Source organism: Ornithorhynchus anatinus, chromosome 13, assembly GCF_004115215.2.
Source record: "Ornithorhynchus anatinus isolate Pmale09 chromosome 13, mOrnAna1.pri.v4, whole genome shotgun sequence".
NCBI lineage: Eukaryota > Metazoa > Chordata > Mammalia > Monotremata > Ornithorhynchidae > Ornithorhynchus > Ornithorhynchus anatinus.
Window position 1 is genome coordinate 41,615,418 of NC_041740.1, and position 20,085 is coordinate 41,635,502.

The following is a 20,085-nucleotide window of genomic DNA, read 5'->3' on the forward strand; positions in this document are numbered from 1 at the left end:
ATCGGTCGGGCGCAGTCCGGGTCCCCGTGGGGGCTCACGGTCTCTAACCCCCATTTTCCCGGGAGGAGACCGAGGCACGGAGAACTGAAGCGACTCGACCGCCCGCGAAGTACCGTGACCGGAGGCTCCTCGAGGGCAGGGGATCGCGTCCGCCGACTCCGTCGCGCTCCCCGAAGCGCTCCGTCCGGCGCTCCCGCGCGCGGCGGCGGCTGCTCGGCGAACGCCGTCAACCGGTGGATCGAGAACACCGGAAGCTGCGGGGCGTCGTCATGAAATACGAGAAGGGAAGACTAAGATTATTCGTACGACCGTTTTATTTTCTGTTCCGTTCTCTGAGTCGCCTGTTAAAATGCCCCTATCCGTCATCACGCCGGGCGCGTTTCCGCGGCGAGATGGACGTCAATCACACGGAAAGACGGAAGAGGTTCCTCGGTCGCGGAACCGATCCTGCCGCGAGATCTCCGAGTCGGTCCGGATGGCGGGACCTCGGCGGTCCGGGATGTTCCCGCTAACGATCTCGCCGCCCTTCGAACCCCGGGTCGGGGACGGCGACGGCCGCCGTGCCCGAACGGCGGCGTTGTCAGCGCGACGCGAGCCGGGGACCGAGGGGGCTCGGGCGGCCTGCGGCGGCGGGGGGGGCGGGGGGGGAGGCGCGGACCCTCCCTCGGTCGCTCGGGGGTTCCGGCGGGCCGAGGAGCGGCGCGGCGAGGCCCGGCGGAGGATGGGGGAGGCGGGAGGGGAGGCGGCGGCGGCCGGCGAAGCCGGGCCCGGGGGAAGAGACGGGAGCGGCGCCGGAGCGAGCCCGAACCCGAGCGGACGGTCCGTCGCTCCGTCGGCCGCGGTCTCCGCGACCCCCCGTCGGGCGGGGCGCCGGGCCGGGCGCCCGCCGCCTGCCGACGCGCCCGGCCGGGTGTCTTCCGAGCGCGCACGGGGGCTCGAAAAGTCGAGGCGGAAAACGCGGCCCCGCCCCGGAAGGCCGTCGGAGCGGAGGACGGGGGGAGCCGGGGTCGGAGAGTCGGGGAGCGGGGGGCCGTGGCGTCCGGGCGGGTTCCGCGCACCCGGGGGTGGGCTCCTCGGGCGGAGGGAAGCCGGGCTCCGACGGGACAGGGGCGGGGACGGGCCACCTGGGGTGCCCCCGACATCCTCCCCCACCCGCCCCGCGGTTTCCGCCGCCGGGGCCGGCGTCGGCGAGGACGGCCGATAAGGACGCGGCGGCCCGTCGCGCCGGATCGCCTTCTCGCTCCCGGGCCGCCCGCGCTCCCCGCTCCTCTGACGTCTTCTTTCGTCGGCGGCCCGGCTCTGACAACTGATCCTAACTGTCTCTGAACCGCGCTCCTCCGTGGGTCCCTGCGTCTGCCCGTCCGCTGTGACTCGCGTCAACAAGCCCGGACGAGCACGCGCAGGCCCCCCCGGGGGCCGGCGGAGGGGCCGGAGGGAGCCGGGAGGGGAAGGGCGGGAGAGGGGATCGCCCCGCACGAGGCCACCCCACGGTGGGTGGCCACGGCCCGCTCGGGGTCCCCCGGGCTCCCGGCGCGGCCCCCCGGCACGGCACGGCCACTCTTCGGCGGGCGGCTGTCGCTCGGCCCAATCCGGCCGCTCGGGTCCGGGCCCCTAACGGCGTGATCGTGGTCGTCGCTACGGATTCGCTCCGTGTTTGAGTTTTTAACGTTATAAGTAAATTATGCTGCGGGATAAACTATCCGCCTCTCTGGGAATTAAGCGCGTTTAACTGCGGCGGGGCGGCCGGGCCCTCCCGCGCGGCGACACTGCCACCTTGTGCCGCCCGGCGGGAACCGGCCCGGGCCTCCTTCCGGGGGCCGGCGGGCCCCCCCCGTCCGGGGACCGGGCCGCGTCCCGCCGCGACGGCCCCCGGGGCCGGCACGTGTGGCGGCGGGGCGAGAGCTCGGCCGGGCGCGGAGCCGGGGCGGGGGGGGGGGGGCGGGCCGCGGCCGGGGTCCCCGTCCTCTCGGGGCCGCGCTCGGACGGACCCCGCGGCCCCGAGCGCCGGGCCCGCCCGATACCCTCGCGTCGGGGAGACCAGCGTAGAGGCGCGTAATGCGGGATGACGGAATCTGTCATCGTTCGCGCCCGCCCCGGGAGAGGTGCGGTCTGATGGAGCGGCGGGGCCCGGGGGCGGGGGGCGCCGGGCTCCCGCGGGCGGGTCACGGCGGGACGAGGCTTGGCGGGAAGTCACCGGGCGCCGCGCGCGTCGTTGGGAGCGGCTCCCCGCCCGGCCGGGAGCCGGGAGGGCGGAAGGCGGGCGGGGGTCCCGGGGGGAGGGGTGCCGCCGCCGACCGGGGGTCCGAGCCGCCCCCGTCGGCCCGGGGGGGCGAGGGTGGGGCCGGGTCAGAGTTCGAGGACGGGACGAACCCCCCCGCCGGACTCTCGCCTGTGGGAGGCCCCGGCGCCGGCATCCAGACTCCGTGTCTCGGGACCCCGCATCCCGGGAATCCGGCCGGCAGCGGGGCGGTGAAGACCGGCGACGCGGCGTGGCGAGAGCGGTGCCTCGCGGGGCGGGACGGGCCGCGCGGCGTTTCGGGGCTCGGCGCCCCCGCCGCCGTCGCCCCCCCTCGGTGTTCACAGAGTCCTTTCGCCATCTCGGACGTCGCGGACTGTGCCACCGCCCGCCTCTGCCCGGGGAGGCGATGCCCGGCGTGTGTCCCCGTCCCGTCCCCCCCCCCCCGTCGCGACGGCTCGGGTGGGAGGCGGGGGCCGGCGGCACGGTCGCCCCCCGGTCGCCCCCGACGGTTGACCGTCGGTGTGCCCCGGGGGCCGAGTGGGGAAAATTGAAACGGGGTTCCGTGGACCGGTTGGGAGGTGGGGGCGCCAAGGGGAATGAAACGAGAACGGCCCCCCCACCGGGACCCGGAGGGCGCGGGCCTGCCGGTCCTTCACGCGGGTAGAATTGGGGAATTGCGGGCTCCGTCGAACCGGATCGCCTCGGGTCCGCCCGACGTCTCCCCCGCCGCCCGGCTGGGCCGTCGGAGGGCGGACCGAGGAGAGCCGGCCCACCCTGAACAAGTTGGATTTCCAGAGTGGGTTGTATCAGCGGGTCCGCTGGGGCTAACCGGGGTCGTCTGTCGCCAGCCGGGACGGTAGGCCGCGACGCCGGTTCCGTGCGCGCTCTTCCCGAAAGCGCGTCTGGCCACCCGGGCTTCCGGACACGCCGTGCCCCGGGCGCCGGCCGAGAAACGGGGGCCTGGGCCGTGACCTCCCTTTCCCTCCGAGGCCGCCGCTGCCGGATTCCTTTCGCCCCGCGGAATCTAGACGGCGCCCGGCGCCTGCCCGGCCTTGCCCCGTGCCGCCTGTACGGGGTCCCGGGTCTCTCCTGCGGCAATTTCCGAGGCAAACGCCGTCCCTCCCCGGGCGGCCGGGGGGGGCGGGGGGGTCTCCCGGAGCCGCCCTCCAGAAGCTTGCCCCTTTTGCGCAGACCCGGCCGTGAGACGTTCCGACCAACGGGGCAGCCGGAATGAGCCGGAGGCCCGGTCGGTGTCCCCCAGGAGGTCCCGTCGGGGAGCGGACCATCCTCGCCCCGAGGATCTCGGTTCCCGCGCTGCCCCGTGGTGTCGGCCGGTCACACCTCGTGCGGGGGGGTGGGGAGGCGTAGGAGACCCACCCCCAGACTCTGAGCCCCAGCCACTCCGGGCCCACCCTACTCACCGACGGCAGCGGCGATCGTCTGGACCGAGTGCCCGCCGTCCAGGGAATTGAGGCCCAAAGAAGCGCCCCGCCCGAGGTCAGACAGCGGACAAGTAAGTGGTGGAGCCGGGATTAGAACCCGTGACCTCCTGACCCCCAGGCCCGGGCTCTAGCCACTAGGCCGGGCTGCTTCCTCCCACGCCCCACTCCCGTCTCCCGACTTCCGCCATCCCCGCCCGGAGGCGTGGGGGCAACGGAGGGGACTCTCGGGCCAACTTCCCGTTCCGCCTTCCCCGGCCCCCTCTTATCGCCGTCTCACGGGTCTCTCGGTCGTCCGGTCGTATCTACCGAGCGCTCAATGTGTGCGAAACACTCTACCGCGCGCTCGCACGACACAGAGTCCCCTGCGCTGAGTAGTTCTGTTTGGTTTTTGCTTTTCTGGGCTTTATTAGGTGCCCACTATGGGTCAAGCACCGTTCTAAGCGGTGCCGCCGTCCCGCAGGGGCTCGCAGTCTGAGTAGGACAGAGCACGGGTCTTGAATCCCCACTTTGCAGTTGGGGAAACTGAGGCCCGGAGACCCGGGGCGGAGAATCACACCGAGGAAAGCCCTCCTCCTCTTCCGTCGTCTCTTCGTCCAGAGAAGGGGAAGAGGCGAGGTCGGGGCGGGTGGGAACTGGGGGCGTGAGCGGGTTTCCGGCGTGAGAAGCCGGGTGGATCCCGGGGAGGCCTCGATCGGTCGATCAGCGGTATCTCTCGAGGGCCCCCTGGGCGCGGAGCACTGTCCCAAGCGCTCGGGAGAGCGCGGTACGATAGGTTCGATGGGCACGGCCCCCCCGGGCACTCCCCGCAAGCGGAGATCAGTGCCCCTTATCCGGCTCCGTGAGCCGGCTCCCGGACGATGCCCAGGCCAGGGAGGGAGGCGGGCGGGCACCACCCACCGGGGTCTGATTCAGCCGGGTGACTCCCGGCGAGCGGGAGCTCGCCCGAGTCTGGTGAGGATTGACGAGACGGCCCGAGAGCGTGCGCTCTCGGCCCCCCCGGGTGGAAGGGGACGGGGAGGCAGGAGAGCGTTATTATTAGCTGACGAAACGGTCTCTTGAATAAGGTGATTCCTCTGGTATCGGAGGTGATGAGTTCAAATCCGTGGAGAGGCCCGTTTTTATTAGAAAATCTTCATATGTTTTATTCCGGTGATGTCAGGTGGATGACTTCTGTTTTGGCACTTAATTATCTGCATCTCGCCAAAGTGCCGCTCCAAGACCCCGAGAGCCGATCCGCACGTCGGTCCCGCCCCCGTCCCCGCCACCCCCCTTCCCTGCGGGGACGGGATCCGGGCGGCGAGCCCGTGGGGAACCCGGGCCGGAAAATCGGGGCGAGAGATCGGAACCTCAGGCCGCCCGGGTCACCCAGAGCCCGTCACGGGGGCTGGGATGGCGGGAGAGGCCGGGGGCCGGTCGCCGGGGCCGGGCGGTGGAGGGTGAAGAGCCAGGGCAGTAGAGCCCTCCGGGGAGGAGCAGGAGGTTTCACGGGCCACTCTTGGGTCTCTCGGTTCGGAAGAGCCCGGAGCCCGAGGGCCCTCGTCGGTTCCGAAAACCGGTCGTCCGTCGTCGGAGACGGAGAGGGCCGTGGTCCCGGTCCCCGGCCTGCCGAGGACCCGGCCTCCGCCTGAGGCCGAGCCCCGACTCCCCCCTCCTCGCCCTCGCTCTCCCCCAGCGACCCAGCGCGGACCATCCGACGCCCCCGACTCCCCCCCGGGGACCCGGCGCGGCCCGTCCGGCCCCCTCCGCTCTCCCCTCTCCATCCCGACTGTCCCTCCAGAAGGACGTCGGGACGGCGGTAAGAGAGGAGGAAGTTGGACTCGTGGTTATTCCGTCGCGGGGCAGCGTGGTCGGGGCGGGAGAACGGGGAGGCCTCCCCTGGCTCTTTCGGTCAGACTTTCTCCAACCGTCGGGGCGCCACGGAGGCACGGGGTGCCGCCGTGCCGTGCCCGCGACCGGGTCTGCCGGCGGCGCGCCGAGGGACCCCCGGGCTTCCCGGTCCGCCCCACGGCCCCCGGGACCCCGAGGGGCGGCCCCGCGGCCGGAGGGTCTGCCCGCCGCGGCCCCGGGGAGGGCTGGACGGGGGGGGGGGGGGGGGGGCCCGCCCCCCCCCCCCCCCCCGCGGCCAACGAGTCGGGATCGATCCTCGCGGAGGTCACGGAGGCATCTGAACGGAATATCACGGCGCTGATGACTATTGAATTCCACGCCGTTTATCGAGGCGGCTCGGGTTAAACGGATCCCCGATCCTCATTCATCTTGGAGCACTTTGCCCCATCGGTCGATCCCGCTCGGATGGGCGGCGGGAGGAGAGGGGGGGCGGAGGCGGTCCGGCCGGACCCCGGCTTCTCCGTTTCCGCCCGCGACCGTCCGTCGGGGTCCGTTCCGGCGTCCCGCGGGAGGAGCGCGGGACCCGTCCCGTCTGGGGGGGGGGGGGGGGGGGGGGCGGGTCCCAGGTTCCGGCCCCCCCCGGCCCGAGGACAGGGCGGCAACTCTGCACCGCCTTCCCCGCCCCCTGCCGGGCAGACCCGGGCCCGTCGCCACCGCACACCCCAGTGCCGCCACGGGCCGCCGCGCCATCATCGCGGCGCCAATTCCGCCACGGGCCAGTGCCGCCGCACGCCGGGGCCACCCGTTCGGTCGCCAGCGAATTTTGCGTAAGGCCCCGGCCGCGAGACGAAATCAACAGCGGCCCCGGGCCTCTTCTCCCCCGCCGGCAAATTCGACCCGGGGAGGGGGGGCGGGGGGGGGCCGGTCGGCGCGTAGGCCCAGGCGGGTCGGGCGGTCCGTCGATGGTGTTTCCGGAGCACTTACCGCGCACGGAGCACCCTACGAAGCGTTCGGGAGAGAACGCTGTATCGAATCCCGGCTCTGCCGCTTGTCAGCCGTGTGACCGTGGGCAGGTCACTTCACTTCTCTGGGCCTCAGTTACCTCATCTGTCAAATGGGGGCGAAGACGGTGAGCCCCACGCGGGACGACCCGATTCCCCCGTGTCTACCCCCCGCGCTTAGAACGGCGCTCTGCACGTAGTAAGCGCTTAACGTATGCCAACGTCGTTATTACTATGAAGTCACTTAACCTCTCTGTGCCTCAGTTCCCTCATCTGTAAAAATGGGGGCGAAGACCGGGAGCCTCACGGGGGACCACCTGGTGACCCTGGATCTCCCCCGGCGCTTAGAACGGCGCTCTGCACACGGTAAGCGCTTAACAGATACCACTGTTGTTATCATAATCGTACGAGGACACATCCCCCGTCCGCGACAAGCGGACGGTCCGGTGGGGGGGCCCGACATTGATACAGATAAAGCGTTCATTCATTCAATAGTATTTATTGAGCGCTTACTATGTGCAGAGCACCGTACTAAGCGCTCGGGACGAACAAGTCGGCAACGGATAGAGACGGCCCCCGCCGTCCGACGGGCTCACGGTCCGATCGGGGGGAGACGGACGGACGAGAACGACGGCGATAAACGGCGTCGAGGGGAAGAACGGCTCGTAAAAACCGATGGCGACTAAATAGAATCGAGGCGACGTACAATTCATTAACAAAATAAATAGGGTGACGAAAATATAGACAGTCGAGCGGACGGGTACGGCGCCGTGGGGATGGGAAGGGAGAGGTGGAGGAGCGGAGGGAAGAGGGGAAAATGAGGCTTTAGCTGCGGAGAGGTGAAGGGGGGGCGGCAGAGGGAGTAGAGGGAGAAGGGGAGCTCGGTCTGGGAAGGCCTCTCGGAGGAGGTGATTTTTAAGTAGGGTTTCGAAGAGGGGAAGAGAATGAGTTTGGCGGAGGTGAGGAGGGAGGGCGTCCCGGGCCCGCGGGAGGACGCGCCCCGGGGGTCGACGGCGGGACGGGCGAGACCGGGGGACGGCGAGGAGGCGGGCGGCGGAGGAGCGGAGCGGGCGGGGCGGGCGGTGGAAAAGAGAGGAGGGAGGAGAGGTAGGAAGGGGCGAGGTGACGGAGAGCCTCGAAGCCTAGAGTGAGGAGTTTCTGTGTGGAGCGGAGGTCGACGGGCGACCGCCGGAGTCGTTTAAGAAGGGGAGTGACGTGCCCGGATCGTCTCCGCGGGAAGACGAGCCGGGCGGCGGAGTGAAGGATAGACCGGAGCGGGGCGAGAGAGGAGGAAGGGAGGTCGGAGAGAAGGCCGACACGGTAGTCTGGCCGGGATATGACGAGAGCCCGTAACGGTGAGGTGGCCGTTTGGGCGGAGGGGAAAGGGCGGATCTTGGCGATATTGTAGAGATCAAATGACCCGGTGTCGTTTGGGGCGGGGGGGGGGGACGGCCTAATTCACTCGTTAATTCGTTCGATAGTATTTCTTGAGCGCTTACTACGTGCAGAGCGCTGTACTGAGCGCTTGGAATGGACAACAGGGCGACAGAAAGAGACCGTCCCTGCCCCCCGACGGGCCCGCGGTCTAATCCAAATCACGGTCCGATTTAGAGATCGGGGCGCCCCCGGGAAGGAGCGAGAGGATCCCGCTTCCCCTTCCGCATGGAGGTGGCCGTTTTCCTGTCGATCGGTTTACGGGGTTGATGCAAATGGAACCGTCTCCTCCTGTCAGCGTTTGAGATCTATAATGCGTTCGCGTCGTCTACGCAGACGGGCCATTGACAGTCAATTAACAAGTTTGATTGGTATGTCAACTCCGGCTTTTGAATTGTTAATGGTATGTTAATGGCCCGAGCTGCTTTGTGCGTCCCGTTTGCCTAGTTTTTTGATTTTTATTTTTATCGTTCTGAGCGACCTAAAACGGGGGCCTTAATAATAGATTATTAAACACCTGTCCGGAGGGGCCCGGGGGGGCGGGGGGCTCGCCGGGCTCGGGGAGGGGAGCGTCGGGGACCCTTTGATATTCACATCACCAGACGATGGGCCTCGTTCGGAAGGGCTTCTTTCCAGGCTGACCGGCCCCGGTCTCCCCCCCTCCGCCTCCCCCCCGGAGACTCCTCGGATGCTGAGCCCGCTCTGCCTGGGGGGCGGCTAGTTGTTTTTTTTTAAAATGGCATCCGTTTAAGCGCCCACCGGGCGTCCAGCACCCTTAACGACGTCGGTGTTCCGTTAAGCGCTTGCTATGCGCCGAGCGCTGGGGGAGACGCCCACGTGGGGCTCACGGTCTTCATCCCCGTTTTGCAGGCGAGGGAACTGAGGCGCCGAGAGGTGAAGCGACTTGCCCGGAGTCGCACAGCCGACGAGTGGCCTGGCCGGCATTCGAACCCGTGACCTGTGACCCCAAAGCCCGGGCTCCTCCCACGGAGCCACGGCCCTTCTAAGCGCCGGGGTGGGTGAATCAGGTGGGACACGGACCCGGCCCCACCTGGGGCGCACGGGCTGGGGGGGGGGGGAGGGCGGGTAGCCCCATTTTACAGTTGAGGAAAGAGAGGCACGGAGGAGCCGGCGACTTGCCCGGGGTCACCCGGCAAGCGGTGGGCAGAGCTGGGATTAGATTAGACCGTGAGCCCGGCATCGGGCGGGGACGGCCTCCCCGTCCGTTGCCGGATCGTCCGTTCCGAGCGCTTAGTCCGGCGCTCCGCGCGTAGCTCTCGGGAAGTACCGCCGAAGGAATGAATGAATGGGATTAGAGCCCGGATCCTCCCGACACCCCCCCCCCCCAGGCCCGGGTTTTTCTTCCACTAGGTCACGCGGGGTCTCTGTCCCGGACGTTTGGCCGTCTCGGCCTCCACTCCACCCACTGTCCCCGGGGACGATGACGATAATAGTGAAGGTATTTGTCGAGCGCTTACTGTGTGCGCTGTGGTAAGCGCCGGGGGAGGTACAGGGTCATCGGGTCGTCCCACGCGAGGCTCACGGTTGATCCCCGTTTTACAGAGGAGGTGACCGAGGCCCAGAGGAGTGAAGTGACCCGCCCACAGTCACACGGCTGACGGGCGGCAGAGCCGGGAGTCGAACCCGTGACCTCTGACTCCCAGGCCCGGGCCCTTCCCACCGAGCCACGCTGCCTCCCTCCGCCGGGCACCGGGGGACGACGGGCGGGACGGCGGCACCGGATCGCTGGGCTCTGGGGCCTTTTTCAGCCGGTGGGCCCTTGCCGACAGTAAGAGGGGGCCCCGGGGACCGCGAGCCCGTCATCGGGCGGGGACCGTCTCCCTCTGTTGCCCAACCGTCCGTTCCAAGCGCTCGGTCCGGTGCTCTGCACGCAGCGAGCGCTCGGTAAATGCTGTTGGATGAATGAAGGAATGATGGCGGGGGCCGTGCTGAGGGCTGGGCAGAGAACAGTAGGGTTAGCAGATACGCCCTCTGCCCTCCCGGAGTTTATCACCCTGCTGCGTGCAGAGCGCTTGCCCGGGCGCCCGGTGGAGTCCAGTAGAGTTGGTAGCAATAAGACAGATGATGATGATGGTATCTGTTGAGCGCTCACTATGTGCCAGGCACTGTTCTAAGCGCGGGGGGAGATACGAGGTCGTCAGGTTGTCCCACGTGGGGCTCGCCGTCTTCATCCCCGTGTTCCAGATGAGGGAACTGAGGCCCAGACAAGTGAAGTGGCTTGCCCGAAGTCATACAGCTGACGGGCGGCGGCGCCGGGATTGGGACCCGTGACCTCGACTCCCGAGACCGGGCTCTTGCCCGATGAGCCACGCTGCTACCGATGGTCGAGATCCTGCCCGCGCCCTGCCCCCGGCCTCTGGCCCGGGCCACCCTCCCTCTTCGTATCGGAGCGCTTAGTACAGTGCCCTGCACGTAGTCGGCGCTCCGTAAATACTGCCCGACGGACATCCGACAGACAATTAGTTGCTCCCTCCCCACTTCCAAGCCTTACTGAAGGCCCATCTCCTCCAGGAAGCCTTCCCCCCGACTGCGTCCTCTTTCCTTCGACTCCCTCCTGTGTCGCCCCGACGTGCTCCCTTCGTTCATCCTCCCCACAGGCCCCACGTTTCTTTCTCTCTATCCGTGACCCTCTCCCGCTCTAGACTGTAAGCTCGTTGTGGCCGGGGAGTGGGTCCGTTATATTGTCCTCTCCCAAGTGCTCAGTACGGCGCTCTGCGCACGGTAAGCACTCAGTAAATGCCACTGACTGACGGGCAGACCGAGGCGGAGGCCGGAAGGGAGAGGAGGCGGGGGTTTCCCTTCAGACGCCGGGCCCCGGGGGGGGGGGCCTGCGGTCCCGGCCAGCTCCTGCCCCGCGCGGCCCCCGGCCCCCGGTCACGTGGACGCTTGCGGTCTAAAGGGAGAGGCGGACGTTAAGAGATGTAAAAACGATGGCCGCGTAGAGAAGCGCCGCGGGGCTGAAGGGGGCGGATCCGAGGGGACGCGGCAGGGAGTGGGAGAAGGGGAGATAAGGGCGCGGGTGGGGGAGGCCTCTCGGAGGAGACGTCCCGTCGATCAGGCCCTGGGGCCCCCGGCTGCGGGCCTAAGGGGGTGAGTTTGGAGGGGACGGTGCGGGGAGAGAGTCGCGGGGCACTGGGTTGGTCGGTATTCCAGGCTGAAGAGATGCGGTTGGTGACCGTGCTGCGTCGGGGGAAGTCGTGATTGGATTCGTTCCGTGCTATCTACTGAGCGCCTGCTGCGCGCAGAGCACCGTACTGAGCTCTCGGGAGAGCACGCCGGAGATCGGATAAGCCCGAGACGTAGCCCCGGCCCGAGGTGGTGGCTTTTAACCTTCTCCCGGACGGGTCGGGAAGGGCCCCCCGTGAAGACGGCGGCACGCGCGTGCCCGCCGGGGAGAGGTCAAGGTGGCGTCCGTTAAGCGCCTACTCTGTGCTCGGCACCGTCCCGGGCGCGGGGGCGGGCCCGGAGGGTGGAGCCGGAGGCAGTGGAGGGAGCGGGTGCCACTCCGGGGAACCCTCGGGGTTTTCCCTTCGGGGGCGGCACGGCGTCAGTACCTCGTCCCGCGGAGCTCCGTTGCGTGCGGCGGATTGGAGATGTGCCGGCTCTCGGGGGACCGCTTTGAATCGCGTGGGTTCTCGGGGCGCCTTGACGCACCCAGGGCGGTCGAGTCGAAGATTTCCCAGAGGGGGATGACACCGTCAACCGGTCGGAAGAGCGGGGGAAGAGGGGACCGCGGCCCCGCCGGCCGCCACGGGCCGCCGGGCCTCCTCGGAGAGTCGATTTCCGTCCCGCCGCCTCACCCGGAGGGCCTCCCGCTGCCTCGGGTGGGAATCGATGGGCCTCGGGGAGGTCAAAGGGCGGCCGGGCCGACCGGGCCGGCGCGTCGGCCCCGTTTACGCTGAACGAGCGCCACGCGGCCCGCGGGCCGGCCGGCCGGCCCCGGGGTCCTGGAGGCTCCGTGCCCTCTGACCCCCGAAAGGGCAGCGGGCGCTCGGACGCCAGGCCGCATTTAGCGCCCGGATCTCCCTCCTCGCCTATCGACCGTGGCCACCCGCGGGGATCACGGGAACCGGAGCCCGGCCCCCCGGGGCGCGGGCGGGGCGGGCGTCCGTCTCCGCCTCCTCCTCCGGAGCGGCCGCTCGCCCTCCGGGACGCGGGCGGTTTGGAGAGACCGCGCCGTGGTGGACGCAGCCGGGGTCCGTTTCTGGCGCGGCTCCGTGCCGGACGCCACCCGCGGGGACCCCAGTGAGCCCGGCCGGGTGCTGCGGGGGGCCGGGGGGGGGGGCGGGGATTGGACCCTCTCCATTTACCCTGCGGGGAGGAGAGAGATGGAGACTCAGTGGCCATTCCTGCCCCACCCCCCACCCCCCGCCTCCCCCCATCCTCTGCATCAGGTGCCCCTGCCCCGCTATTGACATTGTGCCAGGAAATGCTCCCCTCCCCGGTCATCGCTGAGCTTCCCGTCCTGCCCCGGGCTCATGAAAGGTGCCGTCTCCTGTCCCCGTTCCGCAGTTCCTCCGGATACTGGATTGGGAATCGGTATTCCCACCCTCTCTCCAGCGATCGGTTCGAGAACCGGGAAGGGGAACGGGCCGGACCACTCCTCTGTCCGCGTGGTCTCCGAGGCCTGGGGGCAGGGACGCGGGACGTGGGAGCGGCGGGGCCACGCCCGGAGGGCGGTGGGCCGCGGGGGTGTCCGGGGCCCGGGCTCCCCGGATCAGCTGCCGTTGCCCAGGGCGGGAGGATGGGCGGGTGCACGGGCCCCCGTCCCCCGTCCCCCCCCCGGACACCCGCGCCCGGCGCCGTGGTCTCCGACCGGACCTACGGCCGTTTCTCCAGCCCCTTCGGCTCCGGGGCGCGGGGATGGATGGCGGGGGCCCGCCGGCGGCGGCGGGGAGAGGCCGGAGGTGGATCGACGTTCTGTTTTTAACGGGGCCGTCTATTCGAAGAGCGAGCGAAGGAGGCGTCCCCATCCGGGGCGAGGACCGACCCGGCGGGGTCCCGGGGAGGGCGCTCGGGGCGGGCGCGGGCTGGGGGCGGCGGCCGCCCGTCAGGTAACTCGTCTCCTCCGTGTCCCCCCCCCCCCCCCCCCGCAGGTGGGAGAGCTGGTGTGCTGCTCCGGGCAGATCGGGCTCCGGCCCTGCACCATGCAGCTGGTGGGCGGCGGCGCCGGAGCCGAGGCCCGCGTCGCCCTGGGCCACGTCCGGAAAATCCTGGCCGCCTCGCGGCCGGGCCTCCGGCTCCGCCACGCGCTGTTTGCCCACTGCTACGTCACCCGCAGCGACTCCGTCCCGGCCGCGCTGGCCGCCTGGCACGCCGGCACCGAGGAACACGACCAGGTACCGGCTGCCCCCCTCCGCCCCTGAGGGGCCGGGCCCAGTGCCGGGAGGGCGGGGAGAGGAGAGGTTCAGGAGAAGGTCGGGCCGCCGGGTTTGGGGGGTGGCGAGGGGCAGGGACCGAGGAGGCCGGGGATGGGGATGGGGTCCTCCCGGCGGCACCACCCCGACCGCCCCCCGGGGCTCCGCTCTCCGGGCCGCCCGGGGCTCCGACCTCCGTCTCCGTCTTCCAGGAGGAAGAGCCGAGCGCCCCCGGGGACGGGGGAGCGTCCCCGCCGGCGTCGGCGGTGGTGACGGTGCTGGTGGTGCCCCGCCTGCCCCGGGGGGCTGCGGTGGAGTGGCACGTGGTGGCCGTCGCCGACGAGCCCGGCCGACGGAGGCACCGCAGGTGGCGGCGGGCCACCCGGGACTGGCGCGTCGAGTGCCGGGCGACGGAGGCCGGCGAAGCGTCCGGCGTCCTCGCCGCCTTGTCCCCGTGCCGGCCGCCCCCGCCGGGCCGCCGGGCGGACCCGGCCGAGGCCGCGGACCTGCTGGGGGAGGTGGTCCTGCGGGCCGCGGGCTGGTGCTCGGAGGCCGGCGGGGCCCCGCCGCTGGCCGTCAGGGGCTTCTACAGGCAGGGCGGCGTGGACCCGGAGGTTCTGTTCACAGGTGAGGCCGCCCGGGGCGGGCGCGGGCCGGGGGCGGGGCGGGGAGGGGCGGGAGGGGAGAGGGGAAGGGCGATCGACCCCAAAGCCCCCCCCCCCCCGCACACACACCTCGTCCCTCTGCGGACGCGCCGCGGCGTCAGGCCGCGCGGCCCAGTGGAAGGGGCACGGGGTCGGGAGCCGGGAGCCACGGAGTCGAGTCCCGGTTCCGCCACAGATCTGCTCGGTGTCCTTGGACAAGTCATTTGACCGCGCCAGTTTCATCACCTGCAGAACGGGGTTAAGATTTCCGCCCGCCCTCCCTCCCGTCGCCCGGTCGACCGGCGATATTTATCGAGCGCCTACGGCGTGCGGGACGCTGTGCCGTGGCCTCGGGAGAGCGCGGTGCAACGCAATCTGTAGACGGGATCCCCGCCTACGAGGAGCTGGAAATCTCGTAGGGGAGACGGGCGCGCGAGGATAAACGGCGGGGAGGGGAAGCGGCCGAGGGTCGGGGTGTGGACATAAGCGCCGTGAGGATGGAGCGCGGGAGTGAGTAATGATAGTAATAATAGTGTTGGTATCTGTTAAGCGCTTACTATGTGCAGAGCACTGTTCGAAGCGCTGGGGGAGACACGGGGGAACACCCACGTGGTCTCGAGCCGTGAGCTCCGTGGGGCCGGGGACTGGGTCCGATCTCCTGACTTTGCGTTTCGCCCCAGCGCTTGGCTCACAACGAGAGCTTGATAACCCCCTCCCCCCCCCCCCCCCCCCCCCCGATGACCTCGCTCGAAGGAGCCCCGGAGACCAGCCCAGGGCGGGCGTTTTCGATGCCAAATCCCAGCCGGTCCCTGGCAAGAACGCTTGGCCTTCCGCCTAGGCCCGGGGGGTCCAGACCCCGCCGGGCTGCCGGAGGGCTCGTTCTCGGACACGCCGCGAGCCCCGCCGGGGCTTCTCTCCCCTCACGCGGTGGGCGCGTGCTCCCGGGAACGCTCCCGGAAACATCCCGGGGGCTGCTCCCGACCGTGGCGGACCCCGCTCCCTCCCACCGCCCTCGCCCGTGCCCCCGTGCCCCGTCGTCCCTCCCCACCCCCACCCCGCACACCGAGGCGAAACGGCAACGGGTCCGTACCGGTTAGCCGGCGGAGACCCGAGCTCCCCGAGATTCCCGTATCCCGGGCTCCGGCCCTCGACCCGCAGCCCGGAGCGGCGTTGGAAGACGATTCGACCCGACGTCGTTCCGTCGGGTCGAGGCTCCCGGAGACCGGCGACGGGGGAGGGTCTAGAGAAGGGGTCTCTTCCGCCCGCTCCAGCGGGAATCGGAGCAGGTTCTCGTTCCCCCAGCTTCCGCCTCGGCTCTCCTCCCCCCGCTGGCGTCTCCCCAGCTCCCCGTCCTCGCTCCCTCCGAGCTCCCCTGCTCCCTGCCCCCCTCGCTCTCGACCCCGATCGGCGGCGGCGTGGTACCGTGCGCCAGGCGTGCCGCTGAGCGCCGGGGTGGGTCCGAGATCATCGGGTCGGACCCGGTCCCCGGCCCACCCGGGGCTCGCACGCCAAGGGGGAGAGGGAGCAGACGCTGAACCGCTTCACTCCTTTGGGCCGCGGTCTCCTCCTCCGTAAGACGGGTATCGATATCTCTTCTCCCTCCTACTTAGACCGTGAGCCTCGTGTGAGCCAGGGACCGTGTCCGTCCGACTTACTTCATTTATTTACGGTATCCGTTAAGAGCTTACCGCGCGCCTGGCACCGTCCCGGGCCCCGGGGCCGATTCCCGCTGCTCGGGTCGGACCCGGTCCCTGTCCCACGACGGGGCTCACAGCCTTGAGGCCCAATTTTCCGACGAGGCGTCGAAGTGAAGTGACTTGCCCAGGGTCACGGAGCGGACAGGCGGCGGAGCCGGGATAGGACCCGGGTCCTTCGGCCTCCCGGGCCGGTCCACTGGGCCGTGCCCCTTCCCGCGTCTCTTCCCCCACGCTCAGTACGGTGCTCGGCCCGGGAAAGGCACTTTACAAATGCCACCTACTATTCTGATTACCGTCACTTCGTGGTCTGTTCTCTTTTAACGGTACTCGTAAAGCGCCTGCTGTGTGCAGGCACGGTACTCGGCGCCGGGGCCGACCCGGGGCGGGATAATCGGGTCGGCGCCGGTCGCCATCCCGCGTGGGAATCCCGTTTCCGTTGTCCCTGCAGGGCTGCGGCGGCGGCTGGGAGGGCGGCCGGGCGAGACGGCTCCGGCGCTGGTCACGGTCCCGGTGAGCGACATCCCCGACGGCGCGATCGCCCACGTGACCTGCTGGCTCGCACGGTAGCTCGGGAGGCGATCGCCCTTCCCCCCGCGCCCCACGGACAAGACAGGCGGGGGAGGTGGGGGGCAGAGCCGGATCCTCCCGTGGTCATCCCTGGCCTGGCCGGGCAGGCGGCCCCGGGCGCCGGACGCCGGACTGGGCGCTGGGGCCCGGCGGCCATTGGCTCGGGGCATGGGAGCGGAGTGACACTTTACCCACCACACCCTGGGGCCCAGTCCCGCTGGAAATAAAAAGTTTTTTTTAACCGAAGCTCGGCCTGCTGGCGGCGTGCGTCCGCGCGGGTCTCGTGTGGGTCCCGTGCGGGGGTGTCGTCGTGATTTCATAGTAGTGATGCCGGTGCCCGTCGAGCCCTTACTACTGTGCCGAGCACTGTTCCCAGCGCTGGGGTGGATACGGGTAATCAGGACGCGTCGCTCACGGTCTTCATCCCCATTTTACAGACGAGGGAACTGAGGCACCGAGAAGTGAAGTGGGCACCCCCTGCGGGACCCGAGTGGTTCACTGTGGGCCAGAGTTTCCGGCCCCAGCGTGAGCAGCCCCGGGCTTGGGGCGTGGGCGGGAGACAAGATGGCTGTCCCCCGGGGCCGGTGCGTCCCGTCCCCCGTCCCGTCCCGTCCCCCGTCCCCCCCCCGCCCCCAGAGATAGGAGGAGAACCAGGAGAGAACAGAGTCGGTGAAGCCGAGGCGGGAGGATGTTTTCGGGAGAAGGGGGCGGTCCGCGGCGGCGAAGCCGGCCGAGCGGTCGAGGAGGATTGGAACGGAGTAGAGGCCGTTGGATTTGGCGAGAGGGAGGTCGCCGGTGACCTCGGAGGGGCGGTTTCCGTGGGGCGAAGGGGGCCCGTACCGGATTCCAGAAGGTCGGGGGGAGGGTCGGAGGAGAGGAAGCGGAGGCAGCGGGTGCAGACAACTCCGGGAGTTGGGCGAGGAATGGTAGGAAGACGGGCCTCCTCTGCTGCGTGCACCTTCTCCGTGCAGAGCGACGTACCGGCTGCCTACTGCTTGCAGAGCGCTGTGCTGGGCGCTGCGTTCAGAGGCACACGAGTGCCGAGGCGACCCACGGGGTGACCCGGGCGGGGAAGCGTGCGGTCTGGGGGACACCCCTCCGGGGAAGGCCTCCCGGCAGAGGCTGCCGTCTCAGGATGACTAGGCCGGCAGCCGCTCCCCGCGGGAGGACCACGGGGGCCGTCTTTCCGGGTCCGAGGGAGCCCGAACCGCCGGCCCGTGGGGCCCCGGGTGTCCAGATGATCCCGACCCTCCCGCGGCAACCCGCGGGGTCCCAGGCGTCCGGCCGATCCCGACCCCCCGGAACCCCGGCCCGTCGGCGAGGCGGACCGCCCCCCCCCCCCCCCCGGGTCACCCTTCCCCCCGTAAGCGGGCACGAGGCCGAGGTCCCGGTCGGCCACCGCGACGCCCGGCGGGCCCGACGAACGGGGGGACGGGCGGGGAGCCGTCCGAGGGCGGCGCCGGGGGTTGGAGGGCTTTCCGCTCGAGCCTCGGTGATTTATGGGGCGGAAGGAAGCGACTTCTCCGCGAGGGGGAAGTAGAAGAGGAGAGGAGGCCGGTGAAAGGGCTCGGTGACGACGGAAGAGGCCGGCGACTCTCGGGAAACCGGCCAGTTGCCGACTCTCTCCTTCAGATCCTGCTCTTGAGCGTTACGGCTGGCGGAGAGGGGGACGCTCGCGAACCGCGAATGGCTCCGTTTACTTTCTGGATGAGTTTATTTAGCTTCGGTCAGAGAAGGGGAGACATGGATCTGGAGAGAGGGAGAGGGAGGGAGATGGGGGTAGGGGAGGAGGCTGAGATCAAGAGGAAAGAGGAGAGTCAGGGGGTGTCTGATGGTCCTCGCCGGGTCGCCGCGGGGGAGTCAGGGACGGAGGAGGGAGTCGGGGGTGCTGGCCGGTCCATGTCGGGTCACGGGGGAGAGTCGGAGATGGAGAGGGGAGAGTCGGGTGTCGGCCGGCCTGTGCTGGGTCGCCGGGGGAAGAATCAGGGGTGGAGAGGGGAGAATCGGGGGTATCGACGCATTTGGCATCGTTTGCCTGCCACCCTCCCCCGGCACTTCTGTGGGTACCTATAATTTCTCTGTCCGTAGTAACGTCCGTCCGCCCGTCTAGACCGTCGACCCCTTGCAGACAGGCAACGTTCTGCTGTACGCTCCCAAGCGCCTCATGGGGAGCCCTGCGGAAGATAAGCACTCGATATAGCGATAGTCCATGCTGGGTGACTGGGGGAGGGTCCTCCGTGGCGTTGGTCGGTCCATCTCTCGCCGCGGGGGTGGGTTAGAGGGGAGCGGTTGTGTGGTTCTTCCGAGTTCCCTGGAGCTTGTGGGCCCCGTGTGGGACGGGGAACCGTGTCCGACCTGATTCGCTCGTTCTTGCCCGTCCGTCTCCCCCGATTAGACCGCGAGCCCGTCACGGGGCGGGGACTGTCTCTATCTGTTACCGATCTGTTCGTTCCAAGCGCTTCGTACAGCGCTCTGCACGTAGTAAGCGCTCAGTAAATACTATTGAATGAATGAATTGGCTCGGATCCACCCCAGCGCTTAGAAAGCGCTTCGCCAACGCCCCCGTAACTATCGTGGTTATCGCTGTTATTGTCGTCACTGTTACACTCCCTCGGAAGTGACCCTGTAACGCCCCCGCCGCGGCCGCGAAGACCCGGCGCTTCCAGAGGGCAAGCGGCCCTCCGCCAGCGGGACGTTAAGGAGATTGTCGGGCGCCCGGGAGGAGGACCTGGAAGGGGCTGACGGCGATCCGCGAATAAGCTGATCTTGCACTAGAAGCTGTTTTCGTGGGGTGTTTGCCAAATGGAGCCTCGAGCTGCAGTGCCGGACTTCGGAGGAGGTCATGTCCCGGCAACGTCCGGAGGTCTCCCCAAACAGGCCGGCCTGGGAGAGACGGGGAGAACGTTGGCAAGCGGCGTCGACGTCCCCGAGGCCCCATCCTCCGGCCGGGCCTGGGGGGCCGCGGGGCAGCTTCCGGCCGGGCTGGTCCTTCCCAGGCCCGGGCTTCCCCTCCGGCCGGCGTCGGGAAGGCCCCCCGGGCGGACCTACTCGGGGATACCGAGGCAGCGCCCGCCGGGGGAGGACCGGGCGGACGTCCGCTCCGGGAGTCCCTCCTGGGCCCCTCTGCCGGCTCAGCCGAGGCCCTCAGGACGGAGAGAGGGAGAACGGCCCGTCCCTCTCCGCTTCCTGAAAACGCCCGGCTCCAGTCGGGGCCAGGGACCCACACCGGCTGGAGCCACGGAAGGGAGCTGGGTTCTCATCCCGGCTCTGCCGCTCGTCCGCTCTGTGACCTCGGACAAGTCCCTCAACTGCTCCGCACCTCAGGTTCCTCATCGGTAAAATGAGGGTTAAATCCTGCTCCCTCCTACCTCGACGGCGAGCCCCGTGTGGGGCGGAGACCGTGTCCGATGAACCCGATAGACTTGCATCTGCCCCGGTGCTCAGACCGGTGCTTGGTGTATACTCCGTGCTTAACCAATACCAATAATCTCGACGTGATCATCATCGTGAAGTGAGCTGCCTGAGCCGCGGGGGTGGAGGCTAGGACCCATCCCCTTTAACTAGCGTAGCCACCGCTCCCCGGGGAGAGGCCTCCAACTAGGGGTTCGAGCCGCGGGCGTTCCCGGGCCGAGGCCTCCCCCTTCCTATCCGACAGCTCACCGCTCTCGCCACCTTCGAAGCCCTCCTCGGGTCACACCTCTTCCAGGGGACCCTCCGGGGCTAACGCCTCAGCTCTCCTCCACCCCCGCTACCCTCCCGGGCCGCACCCCCGCCTCTTCCGCGCGTCGCCGTCCCCTAAGCCCGGGGGTCCTCATCCCCCCGCTCCTCCCGGACCCCCTAATCCGGAGCGCGGGAG

General features: G+C 69.6%; 1 protein-coding gene across 1 annotated transcript in view; it reads left to right on the plus strand.

Annotated features, from left to right (window-relative positions):
- The window catches only part of DPH6 (diphthamine biosynthesis 6), a 63,865-nt gene extending 47,390 nt beyond the window's left edge, over positions 1-16,475 (plus strand). The window contains 3 exon segments of the mRNA XM_029078084.1: positions 13,061-13,303; positions 13,534-13,948; positions 16,111-16,475. Coding sequence (XP_028933917.1) covers positions 13,061-13,303; positions 13,534-13,948; positions 16,111-16,229 — 777 coding nt within the window. The 3' untranslated portion in view covers positions 16,230-16,475.
- The last annotated feature ends 3,610 nt before the right edge of the window (positions 16,476-20,085 follow it).